This window comes from Corapipo altera, unplaced genomic scaffold (genome assembly GCF_003945725.1).
Source record: "Corapipo altera isolate COAL_440 unplaced genomic scaffold, ASM394572v1 2b, whole genome shotgun sequence".
NCBI lineage: Eukaryota > Metazoa > Chordata > Aves > Passeriformes > Pipridae > Corapipo > Corapipo altera.
The window spans coordinates 19,310,876-19,331,215 of NW_020884874.1; the positions used below are offsets into that span (position 1 = coordinate 19,310,876).

At 37.2% G+C, this 20,340-nt stretch overlaps 1 protein-coding gene across 3 annotated transcripts in view; it reads right to left on the reverse strand.

The window, feature by feature from the left end:
• Positions 1-20,340, reverse strand: part of MOXD1 (monooxygenase DBH like 1) — a 64,471-nt gene that overhangs the window by 24,360 nt on the left and 19,771 nt on the right. For all 3 annotated transcript variants that reach the window (XM_027634184.1, XM_027634185.1, XM_027634186.1), the window contains exons 2-4: positions 13,006-13,152; positions 11,409-11,573; positions 10,968-11,051 (exon numbers count right to left, since the gene is read on the reverse strand). In XM_027634184.1, coding sequence (XP_027489985.1) covers positions 10,968-11,051; positions 11,409-11,573; positions 13,006-13,152 — 396 coding nt within the window. The remainder of the gene's footprint in view (positions 1-10,967; positions 11,052-11,408; positions 11,574-13,005; positions 13,153-20,340) is intronic.

Below are 20,340 nucleotides of genomic sequence, written 5' to 3' on the forward strand. Positions count from 1 at the left end.
TTTCCTGTTCTTGGTGTAAATAAATGATTTTTTTACTCAGTAACTGCATTGTTCAGTGAAGGCTCTTATTTAAGTTTTATTAGTATATGGCATAAAAAAGTAGTTAACATACCTCTGTTTAAAGCTGTAGAATATTTACTGGAAAAGAATATGCACTTTCAGGTAAAAGGTAACTGTTGATGTGCTGCTAGTTGGAAGAGGAGGCCATTTATCTAAATTTACACAAATCTGTCTATTCCCACATAGTATTTCTAATGATTACACTCTACATCTAGAATTTTGTAGGTCAGTGTGCAGAATACCTTAAAAATTTTAATTAGGAAAGAGGAATAAAAAAACACAATAAACAATAACCCCAAACATTTAAAAATGAGACCTAGAAATGGGTTTGGGACTTCTTGTTCTCTCTGCCATGAAGTCCATTCTTAAGTTCTTATTCCTATTTAATCACCTGGAACTCTGCCACTAATAAGGAGTTCCAGACTTTAAAGACATACAGTAATTTAGACTACATCCAAAAGAAGTATAGCTTAAAAAAAACCCCATAAAACATTGTTTCTGCCTGACGTATGTCTGAAGATTTAAGATAACACATTTAGTAGCAGTTAAAAAGTATAACCCTGAGGAACAATCTCATAAAAAGCTCAAGTCAAGAAAAAACATGTTTCATTTAATTACACTTCCTGGCAATACACTCATTGCACTCCTAAGCAGCAGCAGCAGCACTGGTAGAGTGGTTGCGGTATTCAGTATGACCATAGTCTCTCAGCACAGTTGACACACTCCAAGTAGAATTATTTGTCAATTAATCGTCAATTAATCATCAGCATCATTACTTACCTGTGAAAACAATATCATAATAAAGTAATATGAAACCAAATATGTTTCAGATCTAAAGCCAAAACAGGTACTCTATAATGAGTTTATATATATTTAAGAGGAACATACAATTTGAATAGTATAAATAAAAAAGTCAGTGAAGGTACTCCCTTTGTGAAATCCTGAAATCACCATTCATGCAGAGCAATGTCTACCTATTTTTTGAGGTAGCAATGGAGAAGGTTTTAATTCTATTGTACAACTGCAAAACATTCTCATTCAATCACGTAGTTAAATAACATTGCACTTTTTCTCCTCCTGCTTGGGAGTGAATGCACAGCTTTACCCAAAGACAGAGCATGTGAGAATTTACAACCTGTCTCTTTCTTGTTTTACACACACAGAAGTATACTATTAGGAAAAACATTTTCTGAAAAAGACATGCTGACTTCTGTGAAGAATGACCAAAAGTGAACAAATGTGAGAAAGACCTTAAGCATTTGAATACTGAGCCTCTAGAAGAGTCACCAACCTGCACACCCTGGCACCTACAGTTTGCTGAAGGGAAAGGACGGGATTAAATAAGCACAGGGCTTATGATTTTGACATGACACAGCCTCCTGTGTCAGAAGAACAGCTCTAAGGAACTATTGCCCATAACCCTCTAAAGATGGCTTACAAAATAAGAGCAGTTAAGTAATGCTCATATTAAAACTATTATTTCCAAATTTTCTCACCTAAAGTCAGTTCCTGGTACCCTTCTGCAGGATTTAACACCCCTCAACACAAGCATGAAATTACACAACATGGGCTATTTTCAGATTACATGGTTTTTTTAAAGTCTATATTAAAATTATACCATAGCAATTCTCTAGAAACCATATCTGTGATTGGCACTTCACAAAACAGAAAGACACAGCTTCAGTTCAAGCAACTTAAGCCATAGCAATGAAAGTGAGGGGATTGAAAAAGGAGAATGAAGAGCATTAAATTGTAGTTTATAATAATTTGCTTAGATATTTATTTTTTCTCAGGATTAGGTGTTTTGTGTTTGGGTGGATTTTTTGTGCATTTCAGTTAGATACAAGATGTAAATTATTTCCATTCAGGTATAACATCAGTCTTGGTGTAATGAGAAACTATTCACCATCTACCAGTGGTTCATTTGTCACGTGTATGGATTTTGATGTCATATATGTGTAGTGGGTTGACCCTGGCTGGATGCCAGGTACACACCAAAGCCGCTCAATCACTCCCCTCCACAAGTCAACAGGGGAGAGAAAATATGGCGAAAGCTCATGAGTTGAGATAAGGACCGGGAGAGATCACTCACTGAATACTATCATGGGCAAAACAGGCTCAACTTCAGGATGTTAATTGAATTTATTCCTGACAAAATCAGATCAAGATAATGAGAAGTAAAATAAATCTTAAAAACACCCTTCCCACATCCCTCACTCCTTCCCAAGCTCTACCTCCTCCCTCTCACCAGTGGCACAGGGAGATGAGGAGTGGGGGTTATGTTCAGTTCATCATTACTTGTTTCTGCCACTGCTAAGGGAGAAGAGTCCTTCTTCTGCTTCACCGTGGGGTCCCTCCCATGGGAGATAGTCCTCTGCCAAGTTGTCCAACAGGAGTCCAACCACGGGCAACAGTTCTCTGAACTGTTGCAACTTAGGTCATTCTTCCACGGGGTGCAGTCCTTCAGGTATAGGCCTCTCCAGTGTGGGTCTCCCACAGGGCCACAAGTCCTACCAGAAAAACCTGCTCCAGTGTGGGCTTCTCTCTCCATGGGTCTGCAGTTCCCTGCCAGGTGCCTGCTCCAGCACAGGTTTCCCATGGATCCACAGCCCTCTTTTGGGCATCCATCTGCTCTGGCGTGGGTCTCCTCCACAGGCTGCAGGTGGATCTCTGCATCCCTGTGGTCCTCCATGGGCTGTAGGGGCACAACTGCTTCATCATGGTCTTCACCACAGGCTGTAAGATAATCTCAGCTCCAGTGCCCAGAGCAACTCCTCCCCCTCCTTCTCCACTGACCTTGGTGTCTCCAGAGTTGTTCCTCACATATTCTAATTCCTCAGTTCTCTGGCCACAATTACTTCCATGCAATAACAGTTTTTTCTCTTATTAAATATGTTATCACAGATGTGTTACCATCATTCCTGATTGGCTCAGTCTTAGTCAGCTGCAAGTCTGCCTTGGAGCTGCCTGGCATTGTCTATGCTGGGCATAGAGGAAGTTTTTAGCAGCTTTTCACAGAACCCACCCCTGTAGCCGCCCCGCTACCAAAACCTGGCTGTGCAAACCCAATGCAGTATGCTATGTGAGGACACAGCACAGTAGCATTGTCTGACCATTGTCTGTCTATTTTCCCACCGTTACTAAAGAGAAGTCAATGAATCTATGCTGTAGACATAGCTGTGACTACTGTGCACTGCAAGGGGAAGCAGAGATGGAGGGGGTATCATAACATCATATATAGGGCAATTATATCAGCCCTATAGAAAATTTGCTTAAGATGCTGCTACTGTGTGATTTGTCTGAATTAGAAAGTTGATCTTAAGAAGCAATGCCAAGATGCTAGTAGGACCAAGTTAGATTTGTTGTGTGATCCATCCACACAACCCTCATCAAGACAGATGTTACTACCTATGAGCCTGCTATTCTGATACTGACACAAAATACACTTCATAATTGCTGATCTTAGGCCCAATCCTACTATAAAGTATTTTATTGCCTGTTGTGATAAGAAGTGTTGATTGTTTGGTTGCAGAAAATTTCTAGATACAATTTTCTTATCTTTTCAGACAAGAAGTCACAGGCTTACACTAAAACAAAGCTAAGGATGAGGAAGAAAAAATAAAGACGTAGCACAAGACAAAATGGGGTAATCATTAAGAATCCTCTCCTGAAGATCATACTACATATCATCTCAGAATTGGGAGGTGAAACTCAGACATCTTTACTAAAAGAGTTTATTTCTCTTTTCCATTCTCATATCTTAAGTTAAAGCTCCTGCCATTAAATCCTGAATGTAATTAGAAATGACACACCTTCTGATTTTTATTTAACCAGACAACCACATAGCACTCATATTTTCCAACCACATGCTGGCATAGTAAATACATTACCTTTATGGATAGAAGTTTTTATTTAAAAAGCAAAAATTAAAAGAAGATGGGCTAAATTAACTAGATATTCAACTTTGCTGATAAAAAAAATGAGTAGGTTATTTTTGCATACCAAGTATGGAATAAATAATGCAGAAATAACTGCATAACATAAGCATTCTTATCACTAACACACACAAGTGAAATGAAAGAAGACTACCACAAAATAAGAATATATTCTGTAAGAAATATTTTTTGGTGTGATAGTAAAATCTGTGGTCATGTGTAATTTAATCTTTGATCACAGAAAGCAATACTATCTCAAACAGTTTTACATATGAAATAATTTAGTAGAATATGAGAGAATAATGTATTTCTGCTATTTCCTGAGACAGTGCTTGGGAAACTTTTAATTTTCATGTTCGGTTACATGAATCTTTAGCACTGCTAAACCTAATGGGCCAATTCAGGCTTGCACTGAAGAGCCAGCCCTCCAGATCAAAGGGCAGATAGCTTACAAGCTTTGCAACCTAAGATGATTGTTTGGTTGCCAATCTAGTTTACCGAGGCTGCAATTGCCTTGTAGGGGAACATATGGGGAAATATAGAACATTATGTCAGGCTGCATAGTGCAATTTGCTAGAGTTATCACATTTAGCAAAATGTAAAAGTTCAAGCCCAAGAGGGTAACAAGCAGTTACTGTCTGGTATCACTGAAGTTAAAAATCAGTGCCCTCATTTAGGTACAGCAAGATACAAGCTTGCCTTCTGGCTTCCAATCAATCAGTCTCTTAAACTGGAGTCCCTTTGTGTTTTCACACTGAGGTCTTTGGTATTACTAAAGCATTCCACTGTCAAAAAGCAAAGTTACCCTTGGCAACAAGTTTTTTGGAGTTTTTACTTCCTTATCAGAGTTTCCCCCGAAACAGAACATGAAGATTAACTAGCAGCTGCTGGTGTGTTATAATACAGGCCTTTCTTTAACTGAAAAGAGGCTCCATCTTCTGAGGAGATCAGTAGTGGAAAACTTTGGTGCTTATATAAAAATATGCCCTATGTAATGCTTCTCAGTTAATGCTAAATAATTAAGTTTTTTCTGATTGTATGCTTAGCCTGTTTCACTAGTCACATCATAAGTTTAGTGCCAAAAAAAATCACATAGGGTTGTGGCTAAGAAAAGTTCATTTTTCCCAAAAGCAAATTTTTTTTTAAAAAGTATTATTTTGCAATATTTGCTTCTAACATAATCTCTTCTCTCCCTTGACCGCTCTGGTGGGGTATGTCTTCCTGATTCATTCATCCAAGAGTTAGTTATCTAGCACAGACTGGTTGTCTGGGTTCTCTCATCCATCAATGGAGAGAGAGATTGAACCATGCAGGGGGTGCTTGAGCTCATACATTTCAGACACCTGCTCAGGATGATACACAGCTAGTTTTGTCACTATAAAGGTCAATTAAGCAGCTGGCTCAGATCCTTGGATAAGTCAAGTTAGATAAGAGGAAGCACATCTCCATGGCTGAAAATAGGCTGTCTTTAATATGTTTCCTGAGTATTCATGAGTTGTACTTAAGAGATATTGAATTTTGACCACATAGCCTCATTCCTAGGACGGGGTTTATTCCCCATTTCAGCAGTGCTAAACCTGTTCATTCCATTTTCATAAGCTGGTTCAAATAATGCATATAGAAGGACTACTTTCTATAAAAATCCAAATGTTTAAGACCTTACAAAAAGCAACCTACCATCCTCCTTTCCAATCCCAAAGGTCCTCTAAAAGTGGACATCCCATTAAAAAAGCTCTCTTACAGAATCAGAAGTATTTTATGCTTGTGAGCATGGCCACATCACAGCCTTTTTGCTGGTATTTCTCTGACTATACTAGTTTTGAAAAAAACCCAGAAAGTTTGAGATTGAAAGAAAATGAGTAATTCTTAGAAAAAGGACATGTAGATACAGCTAAGTGACCCTGCTATCCAATTATAGTTTTTATTTTACATAAATTATTTTTCCTACTCTTAAAGTGAAATTCAATATTTGACATATTTTTCACTACAGGATTATTACTAATGAACCCTGGGGAACTACTTTTTCTAAGGAAAACACAGTGTATTTCAAAGGAATTAAGAAAACATGGAGAGAAAATTTACAATGTTGAAACTAGCACAGACTTGTTATGCACTGAAGCCGAAAAGCTTCTCACAAATTCATGATGGCATGTCTGGCATGTAGGATAAACATACTATTCCTTCACTAGTATATGTTGTAAATTTTCGGTTTACACACAGAATTAAATAATTTGTCAGGTGGAGTGGGAGACCACAGGTCTAGAGGATTCACAGAAAATCTGGAGACAATAGAGGAAATGCTATCTTAAAGTTTCTTAATTGCAGTGGAAAAAATAGTCAAGCACATGGGAGACCTGTGGTTAATGTGAAGCCAGAATAATGAATCTTTAGCAGATGCAGTTGTTTTAATAAGCAGTACAATTACATTAAGTAACAAAAGACATGGAGTATTGAAACCTAAGCTAAAGACAGTAATAAAGAAGAGTTGTATCTATAGAAACATGAGTAGAAAAAGCAGTAAGAACAAGCTCTGAACATAAAGCAAAAACAGTATTTACTGGAACACTGAGAAGCATTTCTCACAGATGTAAAACAAATTTTCTCTTTCTTGCTAATGGTAAATATCTGCATGATGCCACCTCACAATGAGCAAAATATAAATTCAGCAAATAGACAGAAAAAACCCAGTTGTCGGCAAATAGACTTGTAGCCTATCAAAATAGAAAGAGATGTGTCAGCGCACATTTATCCACACACACTGAAAATCATGAAAATCAGACGTCTCAACAGTACAAACATGAGAGGATTTTGGAAGTTTTCCAGTGTGCTGCCACTGAATAACTTTTTTTTTTACCTGAAAAAGTAGTAAGAAAGAGACTTTAAAAACAGGTAATTTACAAGAGGGAGGGTGCTGTAGAGACTCCCCTTTTCAGGGTGTGCTCCCCAGGATTAGCTGTCTCTGCCAGCCCCTCTCCCAACCCTGGCGTTCAGTGTCTCTGCCTGTGTGGGCTCTCCACAGTCAAGGAGCTGTCCTCAGCATGGTGTTTTCATGCAAAGGTGGGTGCATGGACATGCCTGTGTGTCTGTTCTACCAGTGGGTCTCTGTCTCCCTCCCTCTGACAGGTCCTGCTGGATCGGAGGTCCTTCCCAAGGTGTAATCAGTGAAACCAGAGAACTTTCTTTTAAGAGGCACATTCAGGACCAGTCAGAATAATTATATTTACAGAGAACTGCAAAAATCTTAGCAAGACATAGTCTTAAACCCATCTCTGGAAAGTCTGGGCTAAGAAATGGAATGCTTTTTTCTAAGAAAGCTACTTCTGAGAAGGCTCTCAGCTAATTTCAGTATGTGAGAAAAGTAAAAATCCCTTGGGTAGTAAGCCTGAGGCACATACCACAGCTTGAAGCTCAAAGCAGCCAAACAGGCCAATGCACACATCGCTGCAGGAGGAGCTTGCAGGCAGGCAGCCATGTGCTCTCCCATGTGAATAGCAACCAAGGTCCACCACTCCAGGACCACTGCAGAGCCATCCTGCAAATAGGTGTTTTGAAGAAAGATAGTTGCCTGCTATTACCTCCAACTAAGTCCTTTCATCTGTTTTGCTTATTATTGTTTTCAAAATTTACCTATTTCCCCTGTAATTGATTCTGCTATCAGAAAACACACAGGAGGGAAAATCTGTAGAAGTTTAACAAATTTTCAAACAGCCACAATTCAGCTGGGTGGACCGCTTGAACTGAGGAGTGATGTACACCATTAGTCACAAAACCAGCTCAGTGCCTGGTTTTGGTTGTGATATGGGTAATTATTATCACTGTTATGCCCAGCTATTGAGAAATTTTTTATTCTGTTTTATTTCTTAGCAGGTATAATGTTATTATGAGTTATCTCTCCAGAAGTTCCTGGAGGCATTACGAAAGATCTTGTAATGGAAGGCTTTGTAGGGACATGTAGGAAGACACAATCTCTTCCCTAGGGAAAAAGTTGCAAGAGATGTGAAGCAAAGGAAGATTTGACAGAGAAGTCCTAACCCTGGCTGGGTGCCCCCTTATTGCAGTGAAGCTCTGTTCTCCATTGGTAAATGCAGCACAAGGAGAAATTACTAAATCACTTATTCATGTCCTTATTCTACCTACGAGACAAACACAAGATTACAGTCTTATCTCTTTCACGATTTACATGTCATGGTGCATGCTTGATCAATGAAAATATGCTCTTTCTCATTACCTGGGATTCCCAGAAAGCAACATGACTATTATGTAAAGAGAAAGAAAAGACCTAAGGTTCTACATAATTTACTTTTGACTAAATTTGAGATCTCTTATGCTAGTTATTTCTTTGTCTTGTGCTAACAGAAGAAACTAAAACTCTAGAGTAGATGAAGCCTAAGTCCAAGTGTTATCAGTCACCCATCTGTTGCACCACCAGATTGTATCTACGAAATATATTTGTAAATACCTTAAATATATTCTGGTTAAGAGGATATAGTCACTCTTTTTAAAAACAATGCAGTCAATAGAAATTAAGTAATCCTTTTACATTCAGAATCTGAATTCAGAACCTGGCATTTGTTAACCAGAAACAATTAAAAGTCTTGTCCTCTACATTTAATGACAGGTCTGATTTTTTTCCGTTTCCTTCATTAAAACATCATGCTTTCCTGATGAAACTGATTTTTTTTTAAAAAAACCCAGTTTATTATAAAATGCTCAGAGCAATTTTCAAGAAGGAAAGAATGACAGAGAAGAGCTGAACATATGAAAAAAAAAAATCCTATTGTCGCTGTTGCACCCACTTGAGACTCCAGATTATCAGCAGATTTACATATCAGCACAGCTAAGCACACATTTTTGGTGGCACAGGTTGTCCAACATGCACTGAGCTGTGCACTTCAGTGTTCCACAAAATCATACAAGAGGACAGAAATGGCAAAAGCCAGTTCACATGTACACTACTGAAGTAGAATAAATCATACCAGAGACAAATTTGTACCATTTCTAAACCTTTTTTTTCTGTGTGTAAAAATGAGATGTGTAGATTTGTATGAAAGCTGTGTTACAGAATGAATCCAGAATCAACATCTACAAAAGTATTTAACTAACACAGACAGTTTGATCAGGCCAAATAGTTCATCTGTCCTCCCCTTTGTGAAATTCAATCTTTGTTTGCATAGCTAATGTCTTCCTGAGTAGCCATAAGCCCCATCCTTTGTGTATCAGTAGGCTTTAGGAAATGTTTAATCAGTTTGCAAGAGCACATAGATACAATTCCACAGCAACCCTCTATGTGTCATCTAAAAAAAGTCACTATATGAAAATATAAGTTATGACCCTGAAAAGAAAGGTTAGGGAAGTGTTCCTACATAGTTCTACTCTCTTTCTGTATTAGTTTTTCTCTCTCTAAACGTTTTTAAAGCAGTAACATGAAATTTTCTTGGTTTTTTGAAGATGGAAAATCACTAAGGATTATACTCTAATTTTCAATTTTATTTAAAAAAAAAATGCTTTTCTGAAAATATTATCTCTAAAATTTTAATATTTTTTATACATTGTAAAAATAAAAAAAATATAAAACTATTCTGAAAAATTAGTCAGTGTATTTCTGAGCTAAAATTTTGTTTTAGCTTCAACCAATCACAATTTTTTAAAAACTGAGCAACTGTATGTGCAGTCAGGTAAAACATTTAGAAAATATATTCCAGAGAACCTTTTAGCAGAACAGCGTGTATCTACACCTTCCACCAAATTTAACATGGAAAGCTTGAATTCTAATCCTACCATTTAAAACTCTCACTTGAAAGCAGAAAATTAGGAATCTTGACATAAACACCATAATACAAGCAAGTCTTCTTTTCATAAAGATCTGTGAAAGTAGCTGTCATAAATTTCAAATGTGATTAAAGATCAAGTACCTGAAAGCAGAAATTTGGGCCTTGCAATTGTTCATTCTGATAAGTACAGAAATCCCCAAAATTTCAGAATCATTATAGGTATATATCAGACTTACACTGGAGATCATATGTTGTCTGAGGTAAAGTTTCAGTCTTACTGAGAGCATTGGAGAAATATGACTGACAATAATAAAAAAATGGAATAGAATTGTATAATTAAAGCACTTAAGAGTTTAAAGAAAAATAAAACCGAGGGCCAGAACTATATCACTGTGCTATATTACGACTTTTAGAACAGTAAGAAGTTGTTCTTTTGTGAGGTCTTCAGTACGTTGCTCTTGGGAAGAACTGTGAGCACTATCTTTTGCTCAGCACCCCTAAGCTTTCAATTTCAAACTGGAAGAAAAGTTAGAAAATGTGTTATATAAAAACATGTTTATGCATGGGGGTTTTAAAATCACCTAGGATTCTTCTGAGTCTTGTGTGAATGTTTACACACACATTTTCACTAATTTTTAAATAAACTACAACATCCACCTCTTTTTTCATAATATTTGGCTGAAGATAACGGTGTCTTTGCTTATGTGACATAACGTGGCATAACTCCACAATGGCCATCGCAAGAGAGGTGACTGGAATCAGATAAGAACCCTTTATTTGAACAAACATCACCATTTAATTATTTTTTAATCTAAAATTACCATCTGTTAAAAGCAATTCATTAAATCCTTGTATAAAAGTAGAAACCTGATGTAACATGGTTTTTTACTTAGTCTTTGCCAGAAATATTTACAGACAAAAATAATTTTCAACCTCATTTTCTTAAAGGAGAGAGGACAAAGGAGAAGAGAAAAGAACAGAAAGAAAGGGGCTCTGTCCTTGTACATGCAGTTGTCGGTGCACACCTGAATCAGGTCCTGGGCACACATACACATACACTTGATCCATGTTTGTGAAAACAGAGAAGAGGTCTTATTTTTCCCTCCAGTAAGCAGTAAAAAAAATTTCAAAGTGCAAGAATTGATTTGAAGTGTAATTATTATCTGAGTTCCTCTAAATTTGGTTAGTCTGAATCACTCACCTTTGTCACGTGATGCTTTTCATGTTGTATGGGAATCTTAAACATTTGGCACCAGTATGTTGTATCCTTGTCTGGTACAGGCACCTGTCTTAATAAAAAGGGCAAGAACACAATACTATCATAGAATCACAGAATGGTCTGGCTTGGAAGGGACCTTAGAGACCATCTATCCCACCCTATGTCAATCCCCTCACCATGGGCAGGGACACCTTCCACTAAAACAGGTTGCTCAAAGTCCCATCCAGCCTGACTTTGAACACTTGCAGGGATGAGACATGCACAGCTTCTCTGAGCAACCTGTTACATCAACCTCATAGTGGAGAATTCCTTCCTTATATTTAATCTATATATAGAAGTCACACTACCTGTTGTGTAAGCCCGAAGCTTTGGCTACCACTTTATTCCCATCTCCACATAGACTCAAAACATGGAGTAACTTACGTCTTTGTTTGTCAAGTCAAAGTATGGCAGAGAGGCAGATAAGACTTCTTTCTCAGGATTTAGCAAGCGGAGACTCTTTGTACCACGATTAGATCCATGATAATTTTGACCCGCTTCTCCCATGTCTTTGTGGTGGTAGGCCCAGATTACCCGCACTGTGCTCTCCTGAAAAAAACAAAACAAAACCAAACAAAAAGCCCATAAGGAATAGAAGCAGCATCTTCCTTACATAGTTCACATACTTCCTACAATTGTATGACATAGATGTAGCTGTATTTGAACAATGACAATGTATACCAGAGGAGCAGTCATCTACTTACACAATTTTGCCTATAGAATTAATAATGTATAGGGTTCACTGGAGATACACAGAAGTTAAATCTTTCTCTGAGAAATTCTTTCCCTAATGTTGTGAATTGAAATCCTATCTGCAAATGGCAGAACAGATTCATAAAGAGGTATCCAACTAAATGCATGATAAATATTTTTCTAGAGATATTACTTATTTGGCCACCAATGAGATTCCCTGCCAAATTTTTTCCAGGCTCAGATCTGTGAAGATGTGAATACCTTCAGTGAAATACTGTCTTTACATACTAGGGAAGATAGACATCCAAATACAGAACAGATTTACATTTTAAAAATCATTCTAGAGTCACTGCACAGATCAGTTCTCTGCAAACTATTCTCAGGTTGCAATAATCACCCTTGAGTCAAAGTGCTCTAATAAATCCTGAAGTGTCTCAGAATGTTAAATTATGCTCAGAATTTGGAGCAGGTGTGAAAAACAGAGATCCATTGATTGCCTGGAAAACTGGTGGTTTATACAGCTGTGGTTTGCTTCCTTTGCTTCCTGCATCTTTCAGCCTCTCATGTTGCTATTATTGCATAAGTTATGAAAACATAGATAAAGCAAATACTGTTTTACTCTTACACTACAGTTTCCAAAATAAGTACTAAACAAGCCAAAGCATAGAACACCTTGCAAATTTGTCTAACTTATCTGCCATTTCCAATACAGAAGTCATCAACTTCATGTAATTTAAAATTACACTTAGGAAATAGCACAGCAGTCCCTAGGGCAACACAAGAATTTAACATGAAAAATATTTTACCGGGGAAACTTTTACCATAAAATTCTTTAACTTCTTAATTTTGAATAAAGAAATAGACACTTTAAATGTGTCTGCTCCAAACTTTTTAAAAATCTGTTTCTAAGATCAATTACAAGTTAGTGTAATATCTAAAAAGTGTTTCTTAGTTTGGCATCTTGAATGATTGGAACTGTGGCATCTGGGACTTGATGACCCAGAGATACCTGTTTCAATCCTCTGTACTCTTACTAGAAATTAAGGAACATAATGTATTAAAGTAGAAGGACAAAGAAAGCAGAAATGAAAATATAACAGCTTAATAAAACTAGCACAAGAATTTTGCTTGGTTAATTTAAGTTGAGCAAACAGATATTTTGGAAAGTGAATTTCTCTAATTCTATCTTTTTACTAAAAAGAGATTTTAATAACCAGCTTAATAACTACATATACAATTAACCTGTATAAATTACTTCATCTGCCTACATATAGTCAGAGTCTCTTACCGTTATGCTCTTGTCGTTTGTGTCACAAGTGTGCAGATCTCTGCTAAAAGCCAATATGGTATGTGTACTGTTTTCCATGGCATATTCCAGATGGTAATCCTGTTGAGGGTCCTTTTTTAGTACTCTGTTTTCATCTGTAAAATAATCCTGTTATAAAGAAAATGTGACCCATTATTATTAAAATTTAATGTTAAAAATGAAACTCTATGTCTAAAACTGAAGGCCCTTGAAACTTGTAAAGTTCTGAAGTATCAGTTTTGAAGAAAATGATAAATGTGAGGTGGCAGTGAACTATTTTTTCATACAAAATCTCCAAGAAAGTAAGTCTCCTCGATAAGCAGCTTAAAGGACATCTTGAGTAACTTTAGCAACAGGTTGTCTGGCATAACTGCAGAAATAAAGGTTGTACCCAACAACCAAGAAACCTTATTTATCATAACTGGGATGCCATGAACTTCAGAAGAAATTACAGAGATAACTAATTTCACTTAATATTTGTAACAACAATAGTCATTCCGTCCTTTCACAACTTTTTCTATGTTTTTTATTTCCCCACAAAAACAAACTTTGAATGAACATCGACTGGAACTAGAAACCCTATGGCTTAACTAGGACAGAAAGTGCTCAGTTCATTCAAAAGCTGATGGGCTGGGATTAGACTGAGGTTTTGGAAGAGACTAGGGAACTGTTTATAAGAAAGATGCTCTCCATCAAGGGTTCTGCAAAGGCCTGGTACAATGGAGTAGCAGGGCAGCAATGTCAGGTCATTAACCTCCTCACCCCAAATTCTTGCAGCCCAGTGCAGCTGGGACCCAGCCTTCCCTCTCCTCCTACACCAGCCACCTGAAAAGGGCTGGCCACTGCCTCAGAAGCACCTTCTCTGGTTGCCCTCCTTTGAGTTTTAGGCTGTTTCTGCCTGAGTTGGGGTAGGGAAGGGAGCTTTTAACTAATCAATGTATTTCTCACACCAAACAGGCAGACATCATTAATTGTGTGGTGTCCCTTGCAAAGCAATGCAGCACTGGTGATTCTGGCAGGCATTTACTTTTGTAGCTGTTTGGACCTCTATTCACTTTCGGAGAGATTTCTAGCTTTCCCCTTTTGTTTAAGTTGAGATAACAAAGACGAAAAATTGCAAAATGTTATGTCCAAGCATTTTGATACTAATAAACAACAACTGAAACCTTATTAATTCACTAACGGATCATTTAGGAGCTGTAATCTTAAATTTAACCCCACCCTAGAAACCTGTGTGTGTGCAAGAGACCACAGAATCCTTCTTTTCCTATCACCACTTCTTACAAATACAAATGAATGAGTACATATGTCAAAGAATAGACACATGAAAAAAATAATCACCAAAAAGAGCAAAAGAAGGACCTGGGACCTGAAAGAAAGGGAACTGATGAGTTGTGTTTATTTAGAGAAATAATTTTGGATTTGTGCTTTTCCAGATGGAAATAATAGACTTGTTCTGGGATGGTTCTTTGAAGATGGGTAACTAATGGGACCAAAAACACTCCACTTTAGCCCTGCATCAGAACTTGGAAAGAGGCAGTGCGTGTCTGTACACAATATCATTCCTACTCTGAAAACACTCCTCTGTGGAATCGCTGCTTCTGCTTAAAAATAGTAAGGGCTTGTCTGGATGAGAAATGTAACCTTGTGAACATCAGCTTTTATTGAAGTGTGATATCTTTGCTGAAATGTTACCTTAAATTGGAGGAAGGCACTCATATTAGAAAGAGCACCCACAGATTGCAATATTGAGGAATACAAATTCAAGAACAACCTTTCCTAAGTGAAAAAATTCAAAGTCTTTGCCTGAACCCTGTGAGAAGGAAAGCTGAGAAATGTGAAGCAAAGCTAGGTGTTCACACTCAAATATTTTGTTGGTGAACTTCACCATTTCTTCACAAGTCTAGAAGACACAGCTGTAACCAGACGAAAACCTTTTGTGATATAGTCCTGAATTCTATGAGCCTCAGGGGAGAACACAAAAATAAAGAAGTTGTGTAATTAAGGTATTAGCTCAGATGTGCCTTGATAATGTGACTGTCACTGTAATTATTTCACTTACCTGCATGACAGTCAAAACCAGGTCACATCTCTGGCTCACCACGAGGGGGTCATTTTGTGGCTGCTGGCGAATGCTTTGGGGAAGGTGGTCCCAAAGCCCAGGTCACAGGAGAGGACCAGGATCCTCCTCATGGGACAAGAGCTGTGTTGGGCACTAACATTGCTGCCTGCCCGGGTACTGGCTGCCCACCCCTGCTGTCCACAATGAACAGCATCTCACTGATTTCAGTGGCACACCTGAAAGTATTCTGTGGCTAGATGCTAATCTGACAAACTAACAATATCTTTCTCATGTGAAAATTTCTGTGAAAGAATTAATTTCTTGTCTCTACTTACTTTCTCTGCCTCATACACGCTATGTTCAAACAGGTCTTGAATATCAAGGTGCTGAGAATACCCGGGAAGCAAATTTATATAGTGCCTAGGAAGACAGTGTTTATTCCCCAGTACTTACAATTCCACTGTGTGCAGTAGAAACACCCAAGAGGAATCAACTGCAAGTACACTTGCCAAGACCTATTTAGGAGTAAGCGAACTGCTCCTATTACTATTTTTACTTCCTTTGTTGAAAATTATCCAGCTGTTCATCACAAAAATAAAACCAAATAATATAACCAAAAAAAATCTAAACAACTCAGACTTTGATTGCTCAACATCTCACATGAAAATTGTTTCTTTACCAGTTTTAAAACAAAATAATGCCATATTGCCCAGGAACTACATATATCTCTTTCTGTTCGCAGAGATTTTAAGTCAAACTATGCAGATTTTACTCAATTTACTCATCAGAGCTTAAAAGCCTTTAAGATTTGTGTTTATATACAAAACATAATGAACAAAAGGAGGTTTTCAAAAATGAAGACACACTGAAAAGATATGATGCCACATCTTTTTCAGTCACAACTTGGAAAAGTGAGAAAATGTTAGTTGTAGATATAGCTACGTAGAAATATGTCTGTATCTTCACAAGTATCTTATACTTCCTTTCAGAGTAGAAAAATAAAAATAAATTAAAGTCCTGCTCCTATGCTGCAAATGCAATCAAAATCACCATATTTGGACTTCCTACACTCCATTTAAGTCCTTGTGTCTTGTCAAAAGAGAAAGCTGGGTACTTCTGAAAGCCTTTGAAAAGTGACAGTATAGAGAATGGAATCACAAAAAGCCAGAGAGTAAGTTGGGTATCCGTGTTTCAGCTGAACTGAGGATATCTAAGTATGGTTTGAAACTCTCTCAGGTCCAGACTACTGTAACACAGAAGTAATTCAAATTCATAGGTTTCACTTATTTAATTCTTTAGAGAAAGGAGTGTGACATTTTCATCAACAGTGTTACAGTGATTTGATATCTATCACACGTGGTCTGAAACATGCTTCATATCGGAACCATTTACTCTTCCTACCAAGTATGAAAAGGCTCTAAAATGGTGACTTTTTTTACACAGATCTGGTTTTGCTACCCTATACAGTTAGCTGGAAAATCTGTGTCTTTTGTAGGATAGATTACACTGTTACAAGTCTCCCTGAATTTCATGGAGTCGCAGCAGAAATCTACACTAATTGTCAATTCCTTAAAACTGAATTTTTGAAACACTCACATGTGTGAGTGTGGATAAATCCACAAAAAATGAATGTATGTACTGATTCAGTACTTGCACCCAGATTCTTCAGTTTCTTATACACACTAAAAAGCATATATCATATGTTTAATGAAGATAAAGTTTTCAAATTACAAATCACATTTACAGAAGTATAAGAATTACAGACAGAAAAGGGTGAAGCAACTATATTTTTCTAGTATGAATATCTTTGATTATTTAAAGAGTGTTTAAAACTAAGTTTCAAAAGTGTTATTGGTCACACTACATGATAACAAGGATGTTTATTTCAGAATATTCTTATATAAATTGCTTACACATGAAACATTTAAAGTCCCTTTAATAATATTACATAAAAATACCATATTAAACTCTGGACTAAGTTGTGCAATCCATCACATAATTAAGTATCTCCTTCCTCATATTACCTGGGAGTTGAAAAAACATATGGAAAATAAAAAATCTTCCTGACAGTATAAGTTATTTTATGTTCCTTTCCAGATGTGAGGCCGATCATGTTATATGTTTTTCAAATCCCATTAGCCTCTCTCCTTCTTAAAAAAAATGTTTTGTGATATATATGGTTTCTGATTCTGCTTCACAAACAGTGAGGGAGAGTAATTTCTTAAGGATGTGAAAAGAAGTTGGTTCCTCCTTCAAGAATGCAAGCACAGCTGCAGAGGAAAGGCTGACCCCAAAAGCCCTACCAGCTGTCATCACGGACTGAAACAGGTGTTTATGGGACTACCTCCCCAGATCTTTACAATGTACAAGATTGTTTTGTTTACAATATCCATTTCCTGTACTAAATTACATATATCTCCTTTCAACCTCAGGGACCATAAAATAATTCTCAGACTGTGGCCCCATCCAGCAATCGTCTTGTGGACTTGGCTTGTGAGCAACTCAGCCACCCCAATTTATGTATGTTGCCCTTCTCTAACTGGAAGATTGCTGCTGTTTCATCAGCAATTTAACACCTAGGAGTTAAGAAAGTGACAAGCCAAGAATGGGAAATGACAGAAAAACAAGCTGTGTTGCAATTCATCCCCACCTATGTTCTGTAGCCAACCCAAATTACCAAACCAATGTCTGTGACCAGGACCAACAACAAGTTTGGCAAAAGGAATCATGAAGCTGGAACAAAGATGAAAGTTGGTGCAGGAGAGGATCTTAGTATAAATAGGGTGGATAGCTTACTACGGTACAGAAAAGAACTTAATGAAACAGTTGTTTGAAATAAACACCAAGCTATGCCTTTCTGGGTTTCAAAAAAAATAACTGTGGTTAACATTTTTCTTTTTTATTGTAGCATTCAATTTAAATGGAATCCTGCTGCTCAAGGTTCCAGTACACACTAGATATTACCACCAAAAAGAAGCTGCTTTTACACCGTATTTGGCAAGAAGCAAAAAGAACACAAGTTTACAGATAAGCAAACCAAACTTTTTTGCAACCTCAAATGAATTTCAGCTTGAGTTTCAGGCAAAGATCTTACTACACTCTTATGCTAGGGAAAAGCAGAGCCCACCTGCAGAAACCTAACACAAAGCAGGAGTCTGAAAGCATCACTGCTTAGTGCAAGAACACCTTGAGAGCATTCCAGTTGACTGAGCCAATCTTGGGATTGGACACAAATGAAAAAATAACCATAGGAAAGGTAGAGTAACAGCAATCAAGCAGTTGTGGTATGTTCCTAAAGTAACTGGGATAAGTAAGTTCAAATTAGCAAAAAGTGATTCAGTCCTTGCTAGGAAGCCTGGATCTTGCTCATGCGGGCAGTTCTGAGAAGCTGTGCACGATTCGTGGTACAATTCCAATTAAACTGGATGAAATACACTAGAGTAAATGTGGGTTGTTTACTTCCTGTGCACTACTAACTTTGACAAGGACAGAAAATTTTTACCTCTAACAAATAATTGTGGATGTGTCTGTATTTCAAATGCAGACATACAGATATACACAACAACAACACATTTTCCACTTGAGTATTTACAGAAACAGAAAATGCCTGTGTATGTACATACATTTTCTTTATAAAAAGAGGGTTTGTATTTTTTACACATTAAACACAAATGTTTATTTAGAAATATGTCTCTACTCTTTCAAACTGTGTCACTTGAATACACTTCAGGGTATTTCTTATATCTAGTTAAATGTTGCCCAGGGTGGCTTCTCAGTAGCCTATAGCTGGCAATGACATCCTTTTGTTTATGTGACATTCCTGAGAGATAAAAAAATATCGTTTATGTTGCACACAAATGAAAACACTGGAGTGTGGCGACCTGTCTAACCACACAAAGGTGTAAGAAGCACAAGCAGTTAGACGTTGAAATACAACATCACACATTGGCATGGGTAATTTGACTTAGCAGTGCAGTCCCAAGGGCCAATCCTAGTCTTTACATAGAGAATAAATGTTAGTTTAAGAGTTTATATTCCAGCTATATCAGAAGATACTAAACTAGATTAAAGGCTGTTCTTACACAAATAGACTAGACAAAACATATATCAAAGTCTTTTAAGGGAAAGAAAATCAGTAACTAGGAGATACTGCATGATACAATCTTACAACTGTACTTTATCACAAGGAACATTCCTTACACAGGAGCCACATTTAACTGGTACAAGTTTTCTTGGTTTAATTACTTTAATTACTTCAATTACTTCAACTATGAGGAAGATTAAAAACACTTAGGGGATTTTCGAGCACAACTATTAATGATACTTGTTCCCAAAATTTCTGTATGCGCCTTAGAAAATCTCCCTTCTTCCCTTTCCTACTTCTGTGATCCTTGTTTGTATAGGGAATCAAATCATTCTTCCATTATTTTAAGCCTTTACATCACTCATGGTGGCTACAATTCCATATTTTTGGGGAGCTGTAGGAAGATTTCATTTTCTTGGTGTTTCCAAAATCCAAAAGAGAGGGAAAAAAAGGATAAAAGAAAAAAACCCAACAAAACAAAACTAAACAAAACCAAAACCATCCAAACAAAACCACCAACACCCCCCCCCCACCAAACAAACAAAAACCACTTGCAAAAATGTCCTCTCCAAAGCCTGCAAACAGCTTCAGAATTCTTCCCATCTTTTGTTCACAAACTGTTTCTTCCTTGTCCTAAATATTGTACCTCTGAAAAGGAACTACAAAGCATCCAGCCAGTGGAGATGTACACTGGAGTGTCTCTTTATGCCCCACATTGAAGCCAAGAGGGAGACATTAGTCATCTGGAGATTTTACCCCAATGCCCAAAGGCATGAAATACCTCCAACAAAACACCGACTGAGATATGTCAGTGTGGCACTTGCTTTGCATCTCTTGGTGCCTTTCAAGTTGTTTTCTAAACACTTCTTTTGTTGCTATTGGCATGAGTGCACTTAAAAGCAGCATATCGTTAAGTACTGAAAATGCTCACTGTTTTCTGTCCTTCAAAATCTCTTCCAAGTACTTCCCTGTGAGCAATTAAGCTAACTCTATGGGATACATTTGATAACAGATATTCTTTAGTTTGGGTGACAGTTAACAAGCAAGGCTCTAATGAATAATAAAGTACTTTTTAGTGACACACAGTCCCTATTCACCCTGAGTAGGGACTATTTTTGTGCAAGTTCAACAGAAGATTCTAACAATGCAACCCTCTTGTATAACTTGCACA